Genomic DNA, 25,215 nt, shown 5'->3' on the forward strand with positions numbered 1-25,215 from the left:
TCAAACTGAGAAACAAACTGTCCCCTGGCCTAACCAGGGCCTCCCCGTTGCCTAACTTCAAGCCGTCCCCTCCCATCTGGCAGTCTATGGGCATGAGGAAATCCCATAGGCTCTATCTTCAAAATACAGCCAGAATCCCTGGTCCATGGCACTATCTTCTTTTGCTTGGATCACTATTGCAGTTTGCTAACTGAGCCCTGATTCTATCCTTGTCTCTCTACAGTCCATTTCCAAAATGATGTCAGGAATGACCCTTGTAAAGTGTAGATTAGATCACATCACTGCTGTGCTCGAAATCCTGCAATGGTTCCACATTCCCTTCAGAGAAAAATTCAACATCCTTTAAACGCCCTTTGAGATCCTACATGAGTGCACCCCCAGCCCCCACTAACTCTGGGACATCATCCCCTAAACCCCTCCCCCTTGCTCACTCTCTTACAGTGACACAGGTCTTGCTGCTCCTCACACATGCCTTAGAGACCTTAGAGAAGGCTCTTTCCCCAGATATCCACTGGGCTCTCGCTCTACCTCCTTCAAATCTTTGCTCAAACCTTACCTTTTCAAGAGGGTTACCCTGACCACACAATTCAAAATTGCAATCCTCCTTTCTTCCCCCAGTTCTTGTTCTGCCTTCTAAAAGAATGAACTGCTTAAAGGTGAAAAAGAGAAAAAAAAAACTTTTTTAGTTGCCAGCTTCCGTATGGCAGCAACTTCCAGACGGTTTAAAATAGTATTCATCCACTCAACAAACACTAACCGAGGGCTTGCTTTGTGCCAGGCACTGAGTTAGGCAGGAATTCAGTCTTCAGTTCTACTTTGCTTAATTCAGTGAGCAATACGCTGGTGCTCTCCTAGAAGCAAGCCTTGGGGTTGGGTGGTGAATTGTGCAAGAGGGAGGGTGACAAACATTCTTTGCTTGGCCAAATTTTAGTCAGGCTTCTGAATCTTCTGTAGGCCCATCTGTGCACTTCCTCATAAAAAGTGGTTTTAGTGGGCCAAGCATGGTGGCTTATGCCTATAATCCCAGCACTTTGGGGGGGCCAAGGTGGGTGGATCACGAGGTCAGGAGATCGAAACCATCTTGGCTAACACGGTAAAACTCCATCTCTACTAAAAATAAAAAAAGTTAGCTGGCTGTGGTGGCGGGCACCTGTAGTCCCAGCTACTCAGGAGGCTGAGGCAGGAGAATGGCATGAACCCGGGAGGCAGAGCTTGCAGTGAGCTGAGATTGTGCCACTGCACTCCAGCCTGGGCGACAGAGCGAAAAAAAAAAAAAAGTGGTTTTAGTGAAGAACTCTGCTAAGTCAGTTTACTGAGAACCCCCCTATGACTAGGTTCCTCATCCTCTACCATCCCCCAGGTGCTGTCTGATGACCCTGGCCTGTCCTCAGCAAGAATCCCATTAGGTGAGTTTAGCCAGAATCCCCCTTACTCCTGATGTTTGCTCTTAGCAATTTTCCTTCCAGTGACCCCCACCCTGCTCCTTGGCTATACATTCCCACTGGGCCATGCTGTATTGGGAGTTGAGCCCAATCTCTCTCCCCTACTGCCAGACCCCATTGCAGTGGTCCCTATACCTATCACGATGGTCCTGAATAAAGTCTTTCTTCCTGTGCTTTAACAACTATCTTTGAATAATTTTTTCTTTACCAAGCGCCAGCCAAGTGTAGTAAAAGCAGGAACCTTGGAACCAAGCCCTGAGTTCAAACCCTAGCTTCACCTCCTTCGATCTTAAAATAAGGGGACTGGATTAATCTCTAAGGTCACCTCTGGCTTTACTGTTTCATGATTTCACCCTCATTTCACCGAGAGCTCTAGCCCCTTGTTCAGTGTAAGTGCTCAGAGGTGAGTCAGGACAAACATGCAGAAGAGATGAGTGGAATAGAGAGGCATGTGTTAGAGATATTCGGGTGGTAAAATCAAAGGAAGGAGCCACCAAGGAAGCTCTCAGGTTTTTGGCTGGGGCAGCTAGGTGTGGGTAAGGGTATAGCTACTGTAGGAGTGCCAGGTATATGGGAAAAAATGAGCCCTGTAAAAAAAAAAAAAAATCATAGACCAAACTTGGCCAAGCACAATGGCTCACACCTGTAATCCCAACACTCTGGGATGCCAAAGTTGCAGAGGATCCCTTGAGCCCAGGAGTTAGAGACCAGCCTGGGCAACATAGCAAGACTTCCACCTCTACAAAACATTTAAAAATAAGCTAAGCATGGTGGCATGTGCCTGTAGTCCTAGCTACTCAGGAGGCTAAGGTGGAAGATCACTTGAGCCCAGGAGGTCCAGGTTGCAGTAAGCTCTTATAGCCACTGCACTCCAGCCTGGGCAACAGAGCAAGACTCTGTCTCTTAAAAAAAAAAACAAAAACAAAAACAAAAAGAAAAGACTGAACAATTTTGCACTTGAAAAAACAAAAGACAAAAACAATTTACAGTTCAGTTCAATTCAAAAGCAAAAACAATTCAAAAGATTTCCCAGAATAAAGGCAGGCCAGCAGCCTTTTGCCATGTTTACACTTGGGAAATTAGCTTTAGCCCTGCCGCCACCACATTTCCTGGGCAGGGCCCCCACAGGCGCTAGCATGGATATTTATGAAACAGCGACTTCTTTTTTCTTCCCCCTCTGTTCACTTACTATGACTTTTAGATTAGCCTGCAGATAGATTCAACACAGGAAACCCTGTAATTAATATAGTTTTCAAGTAGGAAACCAAAAGTGGGGAAGGCAGCCAGGGCAGGTGGCCAGCATTGGTGAGAGCAGTTCCCCGGGATTCCTAAGCTATAGAAAACCCTGAGTCTTCGAGGTCAGAGCCCAGATTCGGTCCCCTTCACAAGACCTCATTTGACCAAAGTCTGACTAACTCCCAGTTTTTTCCATTACTATTGTGGATTTACTCTGAAGGACTCTATAAAAATGAAAACCACTTTCAGTTTTTTGTATTTGGGACATTAAGGGAGCATTTCCTCCATGTGCTTAGTACTTCAAAGCTTACAAAATGCTTTCACAGCCTAGATGATTTTTTATTTTCACCAAGGCAGGTATTATTGTTCTCAATCTATGTGTCTTGAAACAAGACTCTGAGGTGTTAACGGCTTTTAAAAGATCACATAGCTAGAAAGTGCCAAAACTATCCACTGGAAATTTGATAATATTCCAGGTAGGCAAAACAGTGGGAAATCCATATCTCATACACTTACAGTGACAGTGTAAATTGGCCTAGCATTTCACAAGGGCTCATTGCCAGTATTTACTAAATGCAGTTATCCTTTGACCTGCCAGTTCAACTTTAGGGTCTCTGTATTAGCCTGAGCTCCCCCTAGAAAGCAGAGCTCAAAATGAGAGCCTGCAGGCAGGAAGCCAGCATTAAGAAGTGAATGAGCGTGAGTCCAGGGCTGGGAAGAGTGAAAAAGCAACACAAGGCTACATTATCAAGCTGGTCACCATTGTGCATAACTAGGACTCGATCCTGCTAGAACCCTTTAAGGAACCATGGAGAGTGGGCCTGAAAAAAAGAAGACGCAGACATTTATTCACAGGCTCACACCCTACACTGGTGGTGAAAGGTTACTCCATAGACTGTTAACTCTTCCGCACTTCCATGTTTGACAGAGGAATCCCAAGAATGTATTCATGTATTAATTATATAGTTATTAATAAAAAGATTAGGGGAGAGCCTGGGCCTGGAAACTGGAGTTGGCACTGGAACACGGATCTCCAAAGTCAAGTCTAATTTTCAGAGTCTGGCAGATAGGGTTCTGTGGAACTGGAGTTATAAAGAATAGAATCCAGTTCCCTTGAAGGTAGAGAGAGAGGCATAGCAAGAGATAGGTAGGGTGTTTCACTTTTCTGCCACAAGCGACTCCATATTCCACAGCACACTGGGCACAGAACATCTGATATCCTGCCAGGCAGTGTTATCAATAGTCAAAAGGCATCAGAGATAAGGCCCACCATGCCCAGTCCCAAGGCCAAAGACAGACAATTTGTGGGGAAAAGAAAGAAAGATCAGACTGTTACTGTCTCTATATAGAAAGAAGTAGACATAAGAGACTCCATTTTGTTCTGTATTTGAGATGCTGTTAATCTGTGACCCTACCCCCAACCCTGTCCTTGCAAGAGATATGTGCTGTGGTGACTCAAGGTTTAAAGGATTTTGGGCTGTGCAGGGTGTGCTCTGTTAAACAAGTAACTGAAGGCAGCTTGCTGGTTAAAAGTCATCACCATTCTCTTAATCTCAAGTACCCAGGGACAGGTGCACTGCCAAAGGTCGCAGGGACATCTGCCTAGGAAAGCTAGGTATTGTCCAAGGTTTCTCCCCATGTGATAGTCTGAAATACGGCCTCGTGGGATGGGAAAAACCTGATCGTCCCCTAGCCTGACACCCGTGAAGGGTCTGTGCTGAGGAGGACCAGTACAAGAGGAAAGAAGGCCTCTTGGCGGTTGTTGGCAGTTGAGATAGAGAAAAGCATCTGTCTCCTGCCTGTCCCTGGGCAATGAAACATCTCGGTGTAAAACCCGATTGTATGTTCTGTTTACTGAGAAAGGAGAAAACCACCTTAGGGCGAAAGGTGGGACTTGCTAGCGCAATGCTGCTCTTTATGCACTAAAAAGGTTTATGAAGATGTTTGCATATGCACATCAAGGCACAGCACTTTTCCTTAAACTTATTTATGTCACAGAGATCTTTAGTCATATGTCTTACTGCTGACCTTCTCCCTACGATGATCCTATTATCCTGCCACTTCCCTTTTTTATAAGATGGTAAAGAGAATTATCAATAAATACTAAGGGAACTCAGAGACCGGTGCTGGTGTGGGTCCTCTGTATGCTGAGCGCCGGTCCCCTGGGCCTACTTTTTCTATCTCTATACTTTGTCTCTGTGTCTCATTTCTTTTCTCAAGTCTCTCGTTCCACCTAACAAGAAACACCCACAGGTGTGGAGGGGCAGGCCACCCCTTCAAAATTAAGTGATTATCAAAAAGCAGTACTTTTCCAATTTAGTAAGCATGAGATTCACCTGGGAGCTTGTTAGAAATTTAGATTCCTGGACCCCACCCCAGAAATTCCAATTTGGGTCTTGGGCAGAGCCCTGAATCTACATTTATAAATCCCTCAAGTAATTCTCATGTAGGTGATCCAGGACCACACTTGAGAAACACTGCCCTAGGACCTAGACTCTGAGCCTTCGAGGACGGAAAGTATCTCATTTATCGCTAGTTCCCTCCCCAGTACCGGGCATGTAGCAGGGACAAGATAATTGGCCACTGAATTATTCAAAAATCAGTGCTCTAAAAAGTGTCTGTTTTATGTGGATTCAGCTCAAGTCTGCAACCTTTCTGTACCTGCAGCCTCTTGGACTTCATTTTAACAGCATAGTCCAGAAAAGGGAATTTAAACTCAGTAGAGACTAGTTTATAAGCCAGAAAGCCAACAAATTCATTAACCTAAAGAAGTAACTGCAAGTCAGTTGGCTAGTAATATATTTTCTCCTAGGAGCAGAAGCTACCTATGAAACTAAATGAGTACCAGGCTATTGCTTGGTGAACAGGTAATGACTTTCAGGCTTAATTGGTAAAGCGTGACATAAACTGTGAGATTAGCACTGCATAAGTCGAAAAGGTCTATATGAATGTAAGGTATTATTTGTTTGGGTGAGGGAGAAGGGACAAGATGGAGGAAGGTGAACAAGATGGAGCAGTCCCTGTTGTTTCCGGGTTCTTCATCACAGATTTTCCCGTGCCCGGGAAAAATTCCCACGCCCGGGAAAAGAACCAAACCAACTGAGCATGAGCAGAGTGACGTCAAGCTGGGGACACCGAAATTCAAGAAACCACTCCTACACACACGCCCCAAACTCCTCCCCTTCCAGCTCCCAGGCATAAAAGTCTGCCGCTGGTAAGCGCCGGTGTGACTTCTTCGGCCCCCGCATTTGTGGACCGGAGAACATCACCCGAGAGCGCCGGTGCGACTTCCCTGGCCCCCCACACCTGAGGACCAGAGAACCTCGCCCGAGAGTGTGTGCATATTTGCAATAAAAGACTGCCACTTTCTTACGTACTTTGGCCTCATGTTTAATTACTTAGCTCTCCTAAATTAAGTTACCTTAAATTAAATTAAAACATTATTAACATCACTATATTAGAAAATACACTGCAGAGAGTATACATAGGGGTTATGCCTGGAAGCACTAGAATCAGACAGAAAAGGGTTCTACCTCTATGAAACCTTAGATGAGTCACTGCACTTCCCTGTGCCTCAATTTCCTGCTCTGTAAAATAGAAATAATGATAGCCACAAGCCTTTTGGAGTTGTTGTAAGAATTAGACAATATATGTAAAGTTTTGACACAGTGTGCTGCATTTAATAAGTGCTCAATAAATGTTTGCTAATAGTATTCAGTTCCCTTTCTCCTAAATCACCAACTCTAACGTCAGACAGGTAAATAATACAACACTACTACCATTATAAAAACGCAGACCTGGCAGCAGGCAACAGAGGCTCCAGTTTCTGCTAGGCAATTCTAGGTGGTCATTTTACATACTGTGGAGTCCCAATGAGAGAAAGGGAGTCAGGCTAGTAGGACCAAGGGAAAGCAAAAAGAGCAGATGCGCTCTAAGTCTGCCTTTCTTCATGGTGCAGGACACATAGCCCTCCTGTGCAAATAACTCACAATCTTCCTGCACTCAGCTATCAGGAGACACATGCAAGTTAGCTCCCTGTAACCTTGGAGTTATCGGTATTGCACAGCACTCTGCAGCCCAAGAACCGTCCGATAAAATCTCCAGCAAGTCTTTGTTTCCTTGAAGTCAGCTCCTCTCTGGCTGGTCGGCCCACTGCAACTTTTCAACGTATTTCCATACCTTTTCTAATACATCTGCATTTCTTTTAGGTTGAATGTATCAACCTAAAACTGTTGATACATTCTTTTCCCACCCATGTAATACCAGTCTCACATAGTCGCTGCTCACCCAAGACGCAGACCTGAGCCTTAGTTTACACATGAGAAAAACGTAGACGCCTACCAACATTGTTCATTCATTGATTTCATTCCCTCCTTTCATACTTATTGAAGGTCCACAATACACACTTAGACCTAATGCTAACTCTGTACTCAAAACCTGCGTGGAGGAACTCACAGCCTGAGTTTCAAGCGAGATAATGTATGTGAAAGTTCCCAAAGGCCATTGGCAAGACTCAGAAGACAGTGCTGGTGCGACTCTTGTCTTTCAGTCCCCACGGAGCCCTGTCCCTTTGAGACCTTCCATTTGTCTCCTGGATGCTCGCCTGTTGAGTGGGGCAGGGGAGGCCCTAGTAAATAAGACAAAAGAGCTGCCTTCCATTCTGGAAGAAAAGAATAAAAGGAGCTCACTGAGTCCAGACCTAATGACAGGAAGAGCAGTGGACGCTCACACAACCGCTGGGGCACAGGCCCAGGGTTGGGGAGAAAACTGGGATCTCAGCTGCGCACGCGCGCTCTGGTTTTCGACGGGCGCAGAACAGGACGAGGTGGGAAGCCTAACGTCAAAGTCTACGTAGGAAGACGTAGGGAAGGCAGCTAGGAAGACGCTGGCTCTCGGGTCACGTGATGCGGCGGGAGGGTCGTCGGCTCCTCCCTCCCCAAGATGGCGTCGTTGCTGCAGTCGGACCGGGTTCTCTATCTAGTCCAGGGAGAAAAGAAGGTTCGGGCCCCGCTCTCGCAGCTCTACTTCTGCCGCTATTGTAGCGAACTGCGGTCGCTGGAATGTGTGTCTCACGAGGTAAGGGAGTCGCCCCATAGCAAGTGTGGGGGGTGGGGGGCGCGGCGTTCCTCCTAGTCACTGCCACCGGCGGGTTGGAGCTATTTTCCTTCCTTACTGATTGGTTATGTCTTCCGTCACTCGGCTTTGCCTGCTATTTGATTTGCTTATAATCTGTCACTTGGAAAGGAGGAGCAGCCTCGGGTGGGGCTGAGAGGATCTTCTGGTTCTAGAGCGGCCTCTGATTGGACAAACTTGACTTAGGGACCGTGTCTGTCTCCGATGGGGCTTTGTAATTGGGTGGACTACAGAGAAAGGTCTGGGGGTGCTTAGTTCAGTTCATTTGAGGGGCGAAAAACTGCCTTTCCAGCTTTTATTGCGAGGATGGAGGAAGGCGCAGGCGTTCTCATTCATGGTTCTCCCATAGTGGAAGTTCTGCTCCTCTTTTGTCCAGAAATTGGGCCCTGGTCAGACTGCCTTGCCCTGTTCCTGACTCAGGCCAAGGCCCGCAGCCAGGGAGAGGTTGGGGCGGCGTGAGTTATGTGCAAAGCCCTCAGGATAGAGTATGTCTTGTAAGAAGCTGAAAGTGTATTCATGGAGCTAGAGAACGATCTGTCCTTCCCTGGCATGAGCGGGCGTCCGAAGTTGGATTTTTCAAAAAGAAGACGACCCCGGCCAGTAAAAAGTCACCAAATAACAAAACCCCAAAACTTCTGCAGCGCTTGGCACATCTTGTTTATTCAGTAGGCTTAAGGGATTAAAAGGCGAGTAAGACATAAAATGCGCTGTTTAATAAGCCATAGTCTAGTGAAGAAAAAGCTGATAGTAATAATAGTTGCTGCTTGTTCGATACTTGCTATATGTCATGTGATTTATGTACTCTTCTCTCCAAACCAATGAAGTGGGTACCTTTAAGAAAATTTTTTTTTACAGGTAGAGAAACAGATACAGAGTGTTTGCTGTAAGTCACACAGCCAGTAATTTGGGGGTGGGAGGGAGGGCCTGGATTTGAATCTAAACAGCCTAACTCAGAGTGTTTTTTACTGAAGATCCCGGGACTGTTAAAATAAGTGCACATGAAAACACATACTATAAGCTATTTAATGTGTTATTAATAACTTATTTTATTGAAGATACTTTTCATAATAGAAATAGTCAAGAAAAGCAATAAAATAATACAAGAAAAATCGTAAAAATATGGCATTGATTTTTCTTCTTATCTCCATTAGCACTTTCCTTGTGTGTATCTCCTTGATGATTCCCTATTCCAGCTCCACCTCCAGAATTTATTGGATCATATTCTTCTGTGGTGAACAGAGTGCTCAGTCTCCATGATCTGTCTCTAAGGGTCTCTTCAATTAGGACATCCAGTCTGTGACAGCATCTTTTACAGCCTGATGTGTACCTGTGATGTGGAGGCCATTAGAGTTTAGGGAAAGATGAAGCTCTGAGGGCTGGGGCAGGCCGTGACGTTCTAATGGAGAATCTGGGTCTGGAGCTGCACATGAACAGACAAGCAGAATTTGGAAAGGGGGCAAAAAGGAATGATTTGTATTTTGCCTTTTTTGATGAGTCAGTGCAGGTACTAGCAATACTGTATTTTGTGTTCCTGGAGATTATTTGAGCAACAACTTTATTAATCTTGTCAAATTGACCTGTTTATAGCAAATGATGAAAAAAGTCAGTTTCTGTCATAGTATTTATGTTCCAGTGATTGTCTCTTCATTTGCAGGTGACTAGAGTTCTGTAATTGTCAAATAGGACCTACATTAAAGAAAATAATTATTCAGACTTTGAAAAAGTAAAATGAACTTAATTTTTTGACTCCCAGTTTTTTTAAGTACAGTAAGACTGTCCCATTAATTTGTTTAAAAATCTCTAATTGGTTGGCTGTAGCTGACTATGTAAATATTTATGCTTTCCTTGAGTCAACCTGTATTACTTCAATATTGAGAAATCATTAAAAAAATTTCCTTCAACAATTAAAGTATGGTCAAGTTTTTATAGTCATATAAAGCTAGCCTAGACAGGAGTATATTTTATCACAACTTTACAAATTGAATTGTTTTATTAAACTCTTCATTAGATTATCATAGAATTCTATGGAGTTCAATTGGAAACTGTAGATTGTTAAATAAACAACTTTTAACACATAAAATCTCGATGATGGAATAGGAGAGATGAGAAAAATAGAAGGGTTTTTTAAATCCAGAAGAAAAAAAAACACACAAAAACAAAAAACAGGTGACTGAAGAATAAACCCTAAGCTGAGAACAGTCTACCTTCTGCTACAGTATAACATATTTTAAAATTCACTGTTTGACAAGACATATACACAAGTTAAACTGAGTTCTCCTCTTTCTTTTTTCTTGTTTCCTCCTAGGTGGACTCCCATTATTGTCCCAGTTGTTTAGAAAATATGCCGTCGGCTGAAGCCAAACTAAAAAAGAATAGGTAAGACCTGGATATATTTTTTTTTTCCCTGTTTTCCTTGACTGTTCTCTAAAATAGCTGGTTAAAAAGACACATGGGCCAGGCATGGTGGCTCACACCTGTAAACCCAGCACTTTGGGAGGCCGAGGCGGGGATCACGAGGTCAGTAGATCGATACCATCCTGACTAACATGGTGAAACCCTATCTCTACTAAAAATACAAAAAATTAGCTGGGCGTGGTGGCACGCACCTGTAGTCCCAGCTACTTGGGAGGCTGAGGCAGGAGAATTGCTTGAACCTGGGAGGCAGACGTTGCGGTGAGCCACGATCACACCACTGCACTCCAGCCTGGGCAACACAGCAAGTCTTTGTCTCAAAAAAACGACACATGAAATTAACTTTTTTAACCAGCTCTTTTTCATTTTTAAGCATCACCATTGGCAAAGATTAAATGCCTTTTGATTTTTGAAATAGATTTTCTACTTTAGAACAGTTGTATACTTCAGAATTATGGTGAAGATAGTACGGAGAGTCCCCATTTACCTCACATCCAGTCTCCCCTATTGTTAACATTTTACATTCGTGTGGTATATTTGTTACAATTAATGAACCAATAAACTACATTTTATTCAGATTTCCTTAGTTTTTCCCTAGTCTACTTTTTTCCCAGGATTCTTTTCAGGATATCACATTATATTTAATAGTCATATCTCCCTAGGCTCTGCTTGGGTGTGATAGTTTCTTAAAATTTCCTTGGTTTTGATGACCTCAAAAGTATTGAGGACTACTCGTGAGGCATTTTATAGAGTGTCATTCCATTAGGATTTGCATGATATTTTTTTCTCATCAGACTAGTGGAATGTATTTTGGGAAGGAGAGCCACAGAGATAAAGTGCCATCTTCCATTACATCATGTCAAGGGTAAATACTTAAGACTTGTCACTGTTGGTGTTAACCTTGATTATCTGGCTTGAGCTAGTGTTTGTCAGGTTTCTGCACTGTAAAGTTACTGCTCTTCCTTCTTTTTTGTACTCTCCTCTTTGGAAGGAAAATCACTGTCACAGCCTATACTTAAAGACTAGGGAATTATGCTCCCCTGTCCTTAAGGACTATCTGCATAAATTATTGGGATTTGTAATTCTTTTGCATGGAAGATCTATCTGTGTCTTCTCCCCCCATTTATTTTTTAAATCACTTACTTAGAGGACAGTGGGATCATGAATATTTATTTTACACTTTGGGGTGTAATCCAATACTACTTTATTTATTTATTTATTTTGTTCAAATTATTTCAGCTTTCGCCATTGGGAGCTCTTTCAGTTGACTCCTAGATCCCTTTGACATACCCCCATCATTAGGGGCAGGAGAGAGTTCTCTGTTCATTACTTTGATCATTTTCTTACCAGTACTACAAGATACTCCAGACTCATCTTGTGTGTATGTTTTGTGTGTGTATGTGTGTGTGTGTGTGTGTGTGTGTGTGTGTGTGTTTGAGACTGAGTCTCACTTTGGCGCCTAGGCTGAAGTGCAGTGGTGCAGTCTTGGCTCACTGCAGCCTCAACCTCCCAGGCTCAAGTAGTGCTTCCACCTCAGCCTCCTGAGTAGCTGAGACTACAGGCACATGCTACCACACCTGGATAATTTTTGTATTTTTTGGAGAGGCAGGCTTTTGCCATGTTGCCCAGGCTGGTCTCCAACTCCTGGGCTCAAGCACTTCACCTGTCTTGGTTTCCCAAAGTGCTAGGATTACAAGTGTGAGCTGCTGTGCCTGACTTCATTTTGTATATTTTCTGTGTCAGTCTTAACAGTTGTTTCTCCAAGGAGCCTTGGTTCACTTTATTGGAGAATAGTCTTAGGAACCAAGGTATGGCTGCTAGGCGTGCTCATTGCTACAGGATGGTGTTTAGTTTTTAGCTTGAAGTGAAAGTCCTTTTGCTATTAGTGGCACCCCCTATACCCTGATGGATGTGAACCACTATTGTTTGTCTTTCCTGCCCTGAGAAGTAACCCCTGATAACCAGATACTGTTTTATGTGCTTTCCACAAATTAATTTTTATCATTTGATCCTAACGCTTTCTTGTAAGATGAGTACTATTACTATCTTCTTTTAATAGTATCCAGATGGCAGACTATAACAGATAATGCAAGTTATTTTATAGAACAGAACTTCAAGGCAAGTACAGGACTACAGGTGAAATCTCGATAATCTGTGGCGGTAGGAGAGTTAAAAGCAAGAAGACATAGGGACCTCCTAAAGGAGAAATGTTGGCTGAGCACTAGGAAGAGTAGCATTTAAGGAGAGAACAGAAAGCCCTGAAAATGTGCTGCTTCTGAACCATTCCAGTTTGACAGCATTGTTTGCTTTCTGTTTCAGCTCTCTGGCACAGCAGTCAGTTATTTTCCAAATCCAGTTTCACAGCTTCTTGTATTGTTGACTCTAAATTTTCTATGGCACAATTGGTCTGTCATCTCTAAAGTTACAAGCTGTGACATTTCTCCTTTCCTCAGAAATTTTTGTGATCAATATAAGCATAAAAAGAGTCTGGAATCGTAAACTCCATCTGTTAACAATGATTCTCTCTGTGGAGTAGGATTAGGTTGGGCTCCATTTCTTACTTTGGCGATAACTGCATATTTTTTTAAAGTGATGAACATATAGTACTTTTGAACTATTAAAACAAAGTTGGTAAGAGACCTGCAGAGTGTTACTGTTTTTTCTTGAGAGGTACTTGTCCTTATATTTGTTCTCTCTTGAATTCCTAACACCTGGAACAATGTCTGGCACATAGTAGGTACTTGATAAATATTGGTTAAATGAATGAATGGTTGTGTTTGTCATGTCACAGATGTGCCAATTGCTTTGACTGTCCTGGCTGCATGCACACCCTCTCTACCCGGGCCACAAGCATCTCCACACAGCTTCCAGATGACCCAGCCAAGACCACCATGAAGAAAGCCTATTACCTGGCATGCGGATTTTGTCGCTGGACGTCTAGAGATGTGGGCATGGCAGACAAATCTGTAGGTGAGTGAGGTGGACTTCAACATGAAATTTTGTGCAATTGACAGTGCTATAATTGCCCATAGATTATTATTTCTGTAACCTGTTGGGGCGATAGGAGCTAATAACTCTTCTGTGTTCCCATATTTTCACATTTATAGATCTTGGTGTTTTATCTGAGACTATATTCCCCTATTTTCACATTTATAGACCTTCGTGTTTTATCCGAGATTGGATAATATTTAGTTTCTTGGACTTGATAAGATAGCTTTTTTAAATCTGGTACTTTCTTGGAATCAAATTATTAATGCTCTTCATGAAAAACAAACATTCATGTTAAGACATCGTGGATAAAACTAAAAGATAAAAATGACAAACTAAGAAAAATAGTTGGGTCTTATATAACAGGCTAAGGATGAATACTCAAAAATGAGGAACACTTGTAAGTCAATAAGAAAAAGACTTACTAGGAAAACAGCAAAGGATATGAACAGCAGTTCTCATAGTAGAAATAAAAATGGTCAATAAATATGCAAAAATATATATTCCACTTCCCTAGTAATCATGTAAATGCAGATTAGACCTTCCGTCTATTTGGTACAACATGTTTAATCTGGTTGTATCAAGTGTTGGCTAGAACATGGGAGAATAGTTCCCTCATACACTACGGTAGTCTATCTTGGAGACCAATTTTAAAACACTTATTAAAATTTTAAATTGCTTATATCTTTCTGCCCAGTATTTCCATGTCCAGGTGTCTGTCCTGGAGCATTCACATGTGTGCTCAAAAACTTTTATATATATATATATATAAAATGTTTATCAGTGAAAGAGAAAAATTGTGTATGTTTGGATTTAAGACCACCTAAGGCATTATATACCTCCATCATTTGAGTGTTTGAGTGTTTTAGAACAGAGATTGCACTTAATTTTATCAGGAAACTTTATTTTTACAAATTCTGTATTTTGTGGTTAACATCAGAGAGTGGAAACATTCTCTGAACAGTCAGTTCAAAATCTTGAGTTGCTTTTGATTGAAGTGATCCAAAGTTTAAAAAAAAATAATAAAATCTTGAGTTGCTGTTTATGCTTTATGTAAGTAGTAGCATCACTAACTCTCTATTTTTTTTCTGAAAGTTTCATTGTTTAATTTTCTTTTTTTTTTTTTTTGAGACAGAGTCTCGCTCTGTCACCCAGGCTGGAGTGCAGTGGCCGGATCTCAGCTCACTGCAAGCTCCGCCTCCTGGGTTTATGCCATTCTCCCACCTCAGCCTCCCGAGTAGCTGGGACTACAGGTGTCCGCCACCTCGCCCAGCTAGTTTTTTGTATTTTTTAGTAGAGACGGGGTTTCACCGTGTTAGCCAGGATGGTCTCGATCTCCTGACCTCGTGATCCGCCCGTCTCAACCTCCCAAAGTGCTGGGATTACAGGCTTGAGCCACCGCGCCCGGCCTCATTGTTTAATTTTCTAAAAACATTTTAAACTTGTAAAAATTCTCATTTTGGGATTTTCATAAAAAGTATAGCTTATTGACTAATAATTGGGGAAGCTCATAACAAACTCATTATATGTCATTTGACATAACTAAAACGAAGCAGACTGGCTAAAACCTTTCCATATATTCTTACACAATTTGGAAGTAATTATGGGTGAAGTTCTTTAGATTCAGCTATGTTCTTAAGAAGTTAATCCTTGATTCTGTTGAATTTACTCTTTGGTTTAGAATGCTTTGAGCTGTTGATGGTGTTTCTGACTTTGTACATTGAGTTGATAAAATACATACTCTTTTCAAAAACAGAAAGTTAAATAAGTGTATCTTAGTTCCTTAAAAAGCTCATTGATGAGTAACTGTTTACCTGAAGTGTGACTGAAACTAGAAAGATTCTGTAACATCTTTTAAAATTGCCAGTAAGTGTTTATGTGTATATGTTTTAGTGTCAGTATGGGAGATGTTAGAATTTATCAAAGAACGTTAAATGTTAAAAAGCAACCTCAAAGTGGCATAATGTAGGCCTCAGTGAATTAAAGCATTGTTTTTTCATGTTTGTGTTTTGTGTCTTTTTATCAAGTGAAAGAAACAGCCCAGAAATCCAAGTAGATTTCTCAGTTTGTTACTCTGTTAGTGAATGTTTTATGCTCTTTGGATTATGAGTCATGAAGATTGGAGAATTTATATTTCAGAACTATAAACTTACGCTGGCTTCTAGAACTCCATCTCCTCTGGGGTATCTCAACAGTGATAATTGAATACCAGGAGCTCTTAAAGAGTACAGATAATTTCATTTCCTCCATGATGTCATTGGTATCTTAGAAGCCCTGAAACCACTTAAGTTAGAACTATTTGTTTATTTATAAGTACTTGTCTGTAATGTACAGAGAAAAACTTACAGTGAGATTATTATGTCTCCCAAATTGCTGTTTAGAATAAATTACCAGTTCAAAAGAAGCAATTAGATAAAATATTCAGACATTTAAAAATATTACAACTGAAACATTTCTTTCGCATAATTATTTTTGATGATTGCCTTAAGTGAGGCAACTTCTAAAATATTATACTAAAATGCTATTTCTGCCATTTCTTGCAAGAGGATACAATGTCACCTTCAGCAAGGTAATTGAGTCCTTTTTGTTTTGAAAAAAGTGATTTTATATGAAATATGTATATTCATGTACTTATCACCCAATTTAAGAAATGAATCAGCCAAAACAGTTTAAGCCCTTCCCCCTACTTTATCTGTCTTCCTCTCTGCCCGCTAAAGATAATAATCACAATCCTGAATTCAGTGTTTATTAGAGTCCATGCATGTCTTTATACTTCTCCACATGTGTATGTAGCCACAGACAAATAACATTTTTCGGTTTTAAGCAAATGGAAACATCATGTATATATCCTGCTACAACTTTATTCTATCAACATTATGTTTTTGATACACAGTTGACTGCTGTGTGACTTACCACAGTTTACTTATTCCATCTTCTCTTGATGAACATTTAGGCTGTTTTCATTTTCTTTGCTTTTGAAAAAACAGAACTGCTGGAATCAATCTCATATGTGTTTTCTAAGGCACAAGTATAAGGGCTTTTCTATATAACGAAGTAAAATTGCCAGTCATAAGTTGTGTACATCCTTAGCACTCCAAAATGGTTTAGCAGTCTTTGCTCCCATTAGTAATATATAAGAGTAAACTACCTGTTCCTCCAGTTCCTTGTCAGCTTATAGTATTTTTGGACTCTAAAATGTTTCCAGACTGATGGTTGTGAAATGGTATCTCATTATACTTTTATTTTTCCCTGTTATTTGGTTAGCTTTATCGAGATATAATTTAGGTATAATCAAGCTTACCAATTTTAAGTGTGGAATTCTGTGATGTTTGACAAATGTGTAATCACATAGCCACCACCATAATCATGATATACAACATTTCTGTCCCGCTAGAGAATCTTCATGCCTCATTGCAGTCAGTTTCTTCCCCCAACCTCCTTGCCCCGATTAGACTGATACGCTTTCTATCACTAGAATTTTGCCTTTTCTAGAAGTGTATATAATTAGAGTCTTATATTACAGGCTTTCCTGTCTGTCTTCTTTTATTTAGCATAATGCTATTGAGGTTCATCTGTGTTTCTTCTTTGTATTATTTCTTCTTACTGTTGAGTAGTATTCTGTTGTATGGACATACTATAGTTTGTTTATTCATTCTCTACTTGATGAACATTTGGATTGTTTTTGGGTTTTGGCTTATATGAATAAATGTGCTATGAACATTTGCCTATAAGTCTTTGTGTGAATATATGTTTTCATTTTTCTTAAGTGCCAAGGAGTGAAATTATTAGGTCATAGGGTCAGTGTATGTTTAATTTGTCTAGAAGCTGCCAAACTTTTTTTTTTTTTTTTTCTTTTAAAGTAGAGATGGGGTTTCTCCATGTTACCCAGGCTGGTCTCCAACTCCTTGACTCTAGCAATTCTCCTGCCTCAGCCTTCCAAAGTGCTGGGATTAAAAGCATGACCCACTGCACCCGGCCAATGCCAAACTGTTTTCCAAAGTGACTGAACAATTTTGGATCCTCACCAGCAAATTAGGAGAGTTCCAATCCCTTGACAATGCTTGCCATATTGTCAGTCTTCCCCATTTTAGCCATTCTAGCACATGTACAGCAGTACTTCACTGTGGTTTTAATTTGCATTTTCTCATTGTGTTTATTTACCAGCCATGTATCTTTCGTGAAGTGTCTGTACAAATCTTTTCCCCACTTTTTAACTGGGTTTTGTTGTTGTTGGTTTGTTTTGCTTTGGGGTTTTTTTTTTTTTTTTTGAGACTTTGAGACAGAGTCTCGCTTTGTCGCCCAGGCTGGAGTGCAGTGGCACGATCTCGGCTCACTGCAAGCTCCGCCTCCCGGGTTCACGCCATTTTCCTGCCTCAGCCTCCAAGTAGCTGGGACTACAGGCGCACACCACCACGCCCGGCTAATTTTTTGTAATTTTAGTAGAGACGGGGTTTCACCGTGTTAGCCAGGATGGTCTCAATCTCCTGACCTCGTGATCCGCCCGCCTCGGCCTCCCAAAGTGCTGGGATTACAGGCATAAGCCACCGCGCCCGGCCTGCTTTGGTTTTTTAAACTAAGTTATAAGAGTTCTGTATTCTGGATACACGTGCATTGTTGAATATATGTTTTGCAAATATTTACTCCCAGTCTGTGGCTTGCCTTTTCCTTTTCTCAGCAGTGTGTGTTGAAAAACTCAAGTTTCTAATTTCAGTGAAGTCTAATTTATCAATTTTTTTGTTGTATAAAGTTTGTGCTTTTTGTGTCCTATTAAAAAAACTTTAGCCTAAACGCGGTGTCACTAAGATCTACCTGTGTTTTCTTCTAAAAGTGCTGTAGTTTTAACACTTACATTTAAGTCTTACTCATCTCAAGGTAAATTTTGTAAATGTTGTGAGGTAAGGGTCCTTTCGGTTTTTGTTTTTTGAGGTTTTTGTTTAGTTTTGTTTTTGATATGTGGATATTCCATTGTTGCAGCACCATTTGTTAAAAGTATTCATTATAGTCTTACTTTCAGTACTTTCAGTTTTCTTGAATAATCTTTTCCTTTGTGATTTATGCTGTGTGCTGCTTACATAAGAAATTCTTCTCTAAGCCAAGGTCATAGAACGTAGAAAATGCACAGTGTTACAGATGAGAGCAAAGTCTCCAGAGTCAGACTGAGTTTGAATCGACCAAAACGGTTTAAGCCCTTCCCCCTACTTTGTCTGTCTTCCTCTCTGCCTGCTAGAGATAATAATCACAATCCTGAATTCAGTGTTTATTAGCATCCATGCGTGTCTTTGTACTTCTCCACATATGTATGTAGCCATAGACAAATAACATTTTTTTACCAGTTACTCTCCGTGTGACTTTGAGCAAGTTATTTAACATCTCTGAGCCTCAGTTTCCTCATATATGAAATGAGACTAATAATAAGAGTCCGTACCTCAGAGGATTGTTATGAGAATAAAAGGAAATGTAATACATTTCAAGTGCCTGGCACAGTGGCTGTGCATTAGTCATGGTGGTGGTGGTGATTGTTATCACCATCATGAGATGTTTTTTAAAAGTTTTGTTCTGACCATTATAGTCTATATAGTTATATAGACCATTCTGGTCTGTATAACTTATGTTTTAAGTTTCATTTTATGGCCTACAGAAGACTTGTTTTATGAAAATAAAATTATCACATTATGAAAGTCTTGTTTAATATTCTTTTATTTTGTAGCTAGTGGCGGTTGGCAGGAACCTGAAAATCCTCACACACAACGGGTAAGTAACGGGTGATCAGAGAGAGGGGATGAAATCAGAGAAAAATTGAGTAAAAGACTGAAGATCTTGCATTTTATCAGTGGATATGACCTGTGTTTAGAAGTCCATACAGTGCTCCTCATTGTAAGACATTGAAATTACACTGTCACTTTTTTCCAGGTGACTTAAGATAATGGAGAATCCTAGGTGTAGCTTTAGTTCTGTATTTGAATTGTGCATCAGGAAAAGGAACCAAGTTTTTGTTTTTTCTTCACACACCCACTAGTGAGTTAAGGTTCCATTTGTTCTCAGATACTCTTAGAAATGTCATAAACAGCCAGGTGTGGTGGCTCATGCCTGTAATCCCAATACTTTGGGAGGCTGAGGCAGGAGGATTGCTTGAGCCCAGGAGTTCAAGACCAGCCTAAGCAATATAGTGAAACCCCATCTCTACAAACAAATTAAAAATTTAGCTGAGCATGGTGGTGCATGCCTATAGTCCCAGCAACTCAGGAGGCTGAGGTGGGAGGATTGCTTGAGCCTAGGTTTTCAAGTCTGCATTGAGCTATGATCATACCACCACACTCCCATCCTAGGCAGCAGAGCAAGGCCATGTCTCAAAAAAAGAGAAAGAATGCGGTAGAGACAAATGCAGTAGCTTATGCCTATAATCCCCATTACTCAGGAAGCTAAGGCAGGAGGATTGCTTGAGGCCAGGAATAAGTATTTATTTTTATACACATCAAAGCTATACATCTACACACAAGTATTTTTAAATATATGCAAAATATAATATATTTTTTCTCCGAGTAAGAAAGATATCTAAACTAGTAATAGTTGATGCCTGTGATGAGTAGAAAAGTCAACTTGGGCATAAGGGATAAAAGAGAAGCTTTGCTTTTTATTCTTTTCATTTGTATGGTGTTTGAACTTTTTTCTTTTTTTGTTTTTTTGAGACAAGATCTTACTCTGTCACCCAGGCTGGCATGCAATTGCATGATCACAGCTCACTGCAGCCTCAACCTCCCAGGCTCAAGCAATCCTCCCACTTCAGCCTTTAAAAAAAAATAGGTTTTTGAGGAACACATGGTGTTTGCTTACATGGATAAATTCTTCAGTGGTGATTTCTGAGATTTTGGCATACCTATCACCTGAGCAGGGCACACTGTACCTAATGTATAGTATTTTATCCTCACCCCCCTCCCAGCTTTTCCCAAGTCCCCAGAGTCCATCGTATCATTCATGTGCCTTTGTGTCCTCATAGCTTAGCTCCCTCTTACGAGTGAGAATGTATGATGTTTGGTTTTCCATTCCTGAGTTACTTAGAATAATGGTCTCCAACTCCATCCAGGTTGCTGCAAATGCCATTATTTCATTACTTTTTATGGCTAAGTAGTATTCCATGGTGTATATATACCACATATTCTTTATCCACTCGTTGATTGATGGGCATTTGGACTGGTTTCCTATTTTTGCAGTTGTGAATTGTGCTGCTATAAACGTGCGGGCTAGTGTGTTTTTCATGCAGTGACTTCTTTTCCTCTGAGTAGATACCAGTAGTAGGATTATTGGATCAAGTGGTAGGTCTACTTTTAGTTCTTTAAGGACTCTCCATACTGTTTTCCATAGTGGTGTAGTAGTATACGTTTTCACCAACAGTGTAAAAATGTCCCCTTTTCACCAGATCCATGCCAGCATCTATATTTTTTTTTTTTTTAATTAAGGCCATTCTTGCAGAAGTGGTTTAGATCTTCATTTCCTTGATCATTAGTGATGTTGACCTTTTCTTTATATGTTTGTTGGCCATTTGTATATTTTCCTTTGAGAAATGTCTATGCATGTCCTCTGCCTACTTTTTGACGGGATTATTTGTTTTTTTCTTGCTGATTTGTTTGAGTGTGTTGTAGATTTGGGATATTAGTCCTTTGTTGGATGCATAGTTTGCAAAGATTTTCTCCCACCCTGTGGGTTGTCTTTTTACTCTGCTGATTATTTCATTTGCTGTGCAGAAGCTTTTTAGTTTAAGTTCCATTTGTTTTTGTTTTTGTTGCATTTGCTTTTGGGTTCTTAGTAATGGAGTTTTTGCCTAAGCCAATGTCTAGAAGGATTTTTCTCATGTTATCTTCTAGAAATTTAAGGTTTCAGGTCTTAGATTTAAGTCTTTGATACATCTTGAGTTGATTTTTGTATAAGGTGAGAGATGAGGATCCAGTTTCATTCTTCTACATGTAGCTTGCCAATTATCCCAGCACCATTTGTTGAAGAGGATGTCCTTTCCCCACTTTATGTTTTTGTTTGCTTTGTCAAAGATCAGTTGTCTGTAAGTATTTAGTTTATTTCTGGGTTCTCTATTCTGTTTCATTGATCTGTGTACCTATTTTTATTCCAGTACCATGCTGCGTTGGTGACTATAGTCTTATATTTGAAGTTGAGTAATGTGATGCCTCCAGAGTTTTTCTTTTTGCTTAATCTTGCTTTGGCTATTTAGGCTCTTTTTTGGTTCCATGTGAATTTTAGGATTGTTTTTACTAGTTCTGTGAAGAAGGATGATGGTATTTTGGTGGGAATTGCATTGAATTTGCAGACTGCTTTGGCAGTATGGTCATTTTCACAGTATTAATTGTACCCATCCATGAGCATGGGATGTGTTTCCATTTGTTTGTGTTATCTATGGTTTCTTTCAACAGTGTGTTGTAGTTTTTCTTGTAGAGGTCTTTTACCTCCTTGGCTAGGTATATTCCTAAGTGTTTTGTTTTTGTGTTTTGAGTGGGGTTTTTGCGGCTGTTGTAGACAGGGTTGAGTTCTTGATTTGATTCTCAGCTTGGTCTCTGTTGGTGTATAGCAGTGCTACTGATTTCTGTACATTGGTTTTATATCCTGAAACTTTCCTGAATTCAATACTTTTTTTTTCTTTTTTTGTGATGAAGTCTCGCTCTGTCAGCCAGACTGGAGTGCAAACTCCAGAGTGGTGCAAACTCGGCTCACTGCAACTTCTGCCTCTCAAGTTCCAGTGATTTCTCCTACCTCAGCCTCCCGAGTAGCTGGAATTACAGGCGCCTGCTACCACGCATATTTTTAGTGCAGATGGGGTTTTACCATGTTGGCCAGGCTGGTCTCGAACTCCTGACCTCAAGTTATCTGCCCACCTTGGCCTCCCAAAATGTTGGGATTACAGGCATGAGCCACTGCACCCAACCTTTTATTGAATTCATTTATCAGATTTAGGAGCTTTTTGGATAAGTCTCTAGGGTTTTCTAGGCATATGAGCATATCATCGGCAAACAGCAACAGTTTGACTTCCTCTTTACTGATTTGGATGCCCTTTATTTCTTTCCTCGTCTGATTGCTCTGGCTAGGACTTCCAGTGCTGTGTTGAATAGAAGTGGTAAAAGTGGGCATCCTTGTCTTGTTCCAGTTCTCAGTGGGAATGTTTTCAACTTTTCCCTGTTCGGTGTAATGTTGGCTGTGTGTTTGTCATAGATGGCTTTTATTTAAGGTATATTCCTTCTATGCTGATTTTGCTGAAGGTTTTGCTCATAAAGGATGCTGGATTTTGTCAAATGCTTTTTCTGTGTCTATTGAGATGATCCTGCAATTTTTGTTTTTAATTCTGTTTACATGGTGTATTACATTTATTGACTTGGGTATGTGAAACCATCCCTGTATCCCTGGTATTAAACCTACTTGATCATAGTGTATTATCTTTTTGATATGCTGTCGGATCCAGTTAACTAGTATTTTGTTAAGGATTTTTGCATCTGTGTTCATCAGGGATATCTGTCTGTAGTTTTCTTGTTTTGTTATGTCCTTTCCTGGTTTTGGTACAAGGGTGATGCTGAATTCATAGAATGATTTAGGAAGGATTCCCTCTTTATCTTTTGGAATATTTTCAATAGGATTGGTACAAATTATTCTTTGAATGTCTGATCGAATTCACTTGTGAATCCATCTAGTCTTAGATGTTTTTTTGTTGGCAATTTTTTAAAATTAGCATTTCTTTTTTTTTTTTTTCTCGCTCTGCCGCCCAGGCTGGAGTGCAGTGGCCGGATCTCAGCTCACTGCAAGCTCCGCCTCCCGGGTTCACGCCATTCTCCTGCCTCAGCCTCCCGAGTAGCTGGGACTACAGGCGCCGCCACCTCGCCCGGCTAGTTTTTTGTATTTTTAAAGTAGAGACGGGGTTTCACCATGTCAGCCAGGATGGTCTCGATCTCCTGACCTCATGATCCGCCCATCTCAGCCTCCCAAAGTGCTGGGATTACAGGCTTGAGCCACCGCGCCCGGCCTAAATTAGCATTTCAATCTCACTGCTTGTTACTGGTCTGTTCAGAGTTCCTGTTTCTTTCTGGGTTAATCTAGGAGGGCTATATATTTCCAGGAATTTATCCATCTCCTTTAGGTTTTCCAGTTTGTGTGCATAAAGGTGTTCATAGTAGCCCTGAATGATCTTTTCTATTTCTGTGGTATCAGTTGTAATATCTCCCATTTCATTTCTAATTGAGCTTATTTGGATCTTCTCTCATCTTTTCTTGGTTAATCTCACTAACATTCTATCAATTTGGTTTATCTTTTCAAAGAACCAGCTTTTTGTTTCATTTTTCTTTTGTATTGTTTCTTTTGTTTCAATTTCATTTAGTTCTGCTCTCATCTTTGTTATTTCTTTTCTTCTGCTGGGTTTGGGTTTGGTTTGTTCTTGTTTCTCTAGTTCCTTAAAGTATCATCCTAGATTTTCTATTTGTGCTCTTTTAGACTTTTTGATGTAGGTATTTAATGCTGTGAACTTTCCTGTTAGCACTGCTTTTGCTGTATCCCGGAGCTTTTGATAGCTTGTGTCTCGCTATTATTCAGATCAGAGAGTTTTTAAATTTCCATCCTGATTTCATTGTTGACCCAGTGAGCATTCAGAAGATTATTTAATTTCCATGTATTTGCATCATTTCGAGGGTTCCTTTTGGAGGTGATTTTCCATTTTATTCCACTGCTGTCTGAGAGAATACTTGATATAATTTCAGTTTTCTTGAATGTATTGAAACGTGTTTTGTGGCCTATCGTATTTTCTATCTTAGAGAATATTCTATGTGCTAATGAATAGAATGTATCTTCTGCAGTTGTTGGGTAGAATGATCTGTAAATATCTGTTAAGTCCGTTTGTTCTAGGGTATAGTGTAAGTCCATTGTTTCTTTGTTGACCATCTACCTTGATGACCTGTCTAGTGCTGTTGGTGGAGTGCTGAAGTCCCCCACTATTATTGTGTTGCTTTCTATCTCATTTCTTAGGTGTAGTAGTAATTGTTTTATAGATTTTGGAGCTCCAGTGTTAGGTGCATATATATTTAGGATTGTGATATTGCATATATATTTAGGATGTGCATATACATTTAGATCGTGATTGTGTATATTTAGGATTGTGATACTAGTCCTGTTGGACTAGTCCTTTTATGATTATATAATGTCCCGCTTTGTCTTTTTTAACTGTTGTTGCTTTAAAGTCTGTTTTGTTTGACATAAGAATAGCTACTCCTGCTCACTTTTGGTGTCCATTTGCAAGGAATATCTTTTTTTTATCCCTTTACCTTAAGTTTATATGAGTCCTTAGGTGTTAGGTGACTCTCTTGAAGACAGCAGATACTTGGTTGGTAAATTGTTCTCCATTCTGCTGTTCTATATTTTTTAAGTGGAGCCTTTAGGCCATTTACATTTAACATTAGTACTGAGTATTCTATTAATTGTGCTAGTTGTTGCCTGAGTACTTAGTTTTTTTTTTCATTGTGTTACTGTTTTATAGGCCCTGTGAGACTTATACTTTAAGGAGGTTCTATTTTGGTGTGTTCCAAGGTTTTGTTTCAAGATTTAGAACTCCTTCTTAGCAGCTCTTGTAGTGCTGGCTTGGTACTGGCAAATTCTCTCAGCATTTGTGCATCTGAAAAAGACTTTATCTTTCATTCATTTACGAAGCTTAGTTTCACTGGATACAGAACTCTTGGTTGATAATTGTTTTGTTTAAGGAGGCTAAAGATAGGACCCCAGTCCCTTCTAGCTTGTAGGGTTTCTCTAAGAAATCTGCTGTTAACCTGATAGGTTTTCCTTTATAGGTTACCTGATGCTTTTGCCTCATAGCTCTTAAGGTTCTTTCCTTTGTCTTGACTTTAGATAACCTGATGACTATGTGCCTAGGCGATGATCTTTTTGTGATGAATTCCTCAGGGGTTCTTTGAGTTTCTTGTATTTGGATGTCTAGATCTCTAACAAGGCCAGGGAAGTTTTCCTCTGTTCTTTC

General features: G+C 40.4%; 1 protein-coding gene across 3 annotated transcripts in view; it reads left to right on the plus strand.

Moving 5' to 3' along the window:
* Positions 1–7,503: 7,503 nt before the first annotated feature.
* The window catches only part of DCTN4 (dynactin 4 (p62)), a 44,542-nt gene continuing 26,830 nt past the window's right edge, over positions 7,504–25,215 (plus strand). For 2 of the 3 annotated variants that reach the window (XM_011985321.1, XM_011985322.1), the window contains exons 1-4: positions 7,504–7,754; positions 10,117–10,187; positions 13,015–13,193; positions 18,919–18,962. In XM_011985321.1, coding sequence (XP_011840711.1) covers positions 7,620–7,754; positions 10,117–10,187; positions 13,015–13,193; positions 18,919–18,962 — 429 coding nt within the window. In that variant the 5' untranslated portion in view covers positions 7,504–7,619. Of the gene's footprint in view, positions 7,755–8,043; positions 8,498–10,116; positions 10,188–13,014; positions 13,194–18,918; positions 18,963–25,215 lie in introns of those variants that run through there. The other variant, XM_011985323.1, reaches the window with a different exon arrangement.

The sequence above is a fragment of the Mandrillus leucophaeus genome, unplaced genomic scaffold, assembly GCF_000951045.1.
Source record: "Mandrillus leucophaeus isolate KB7577 unplaced genomic scaffold, Mleu.le_1.0 Scaffold282, whole genome shotgun sequence".
Classification (NCBI taxonomy): domain Eukaryota; kingdom Metazoa; phylum Chordata; class Mammalia; order Primates; family Cercopithecidae; genus Mandrillus; species Mandrillus leucophaeus.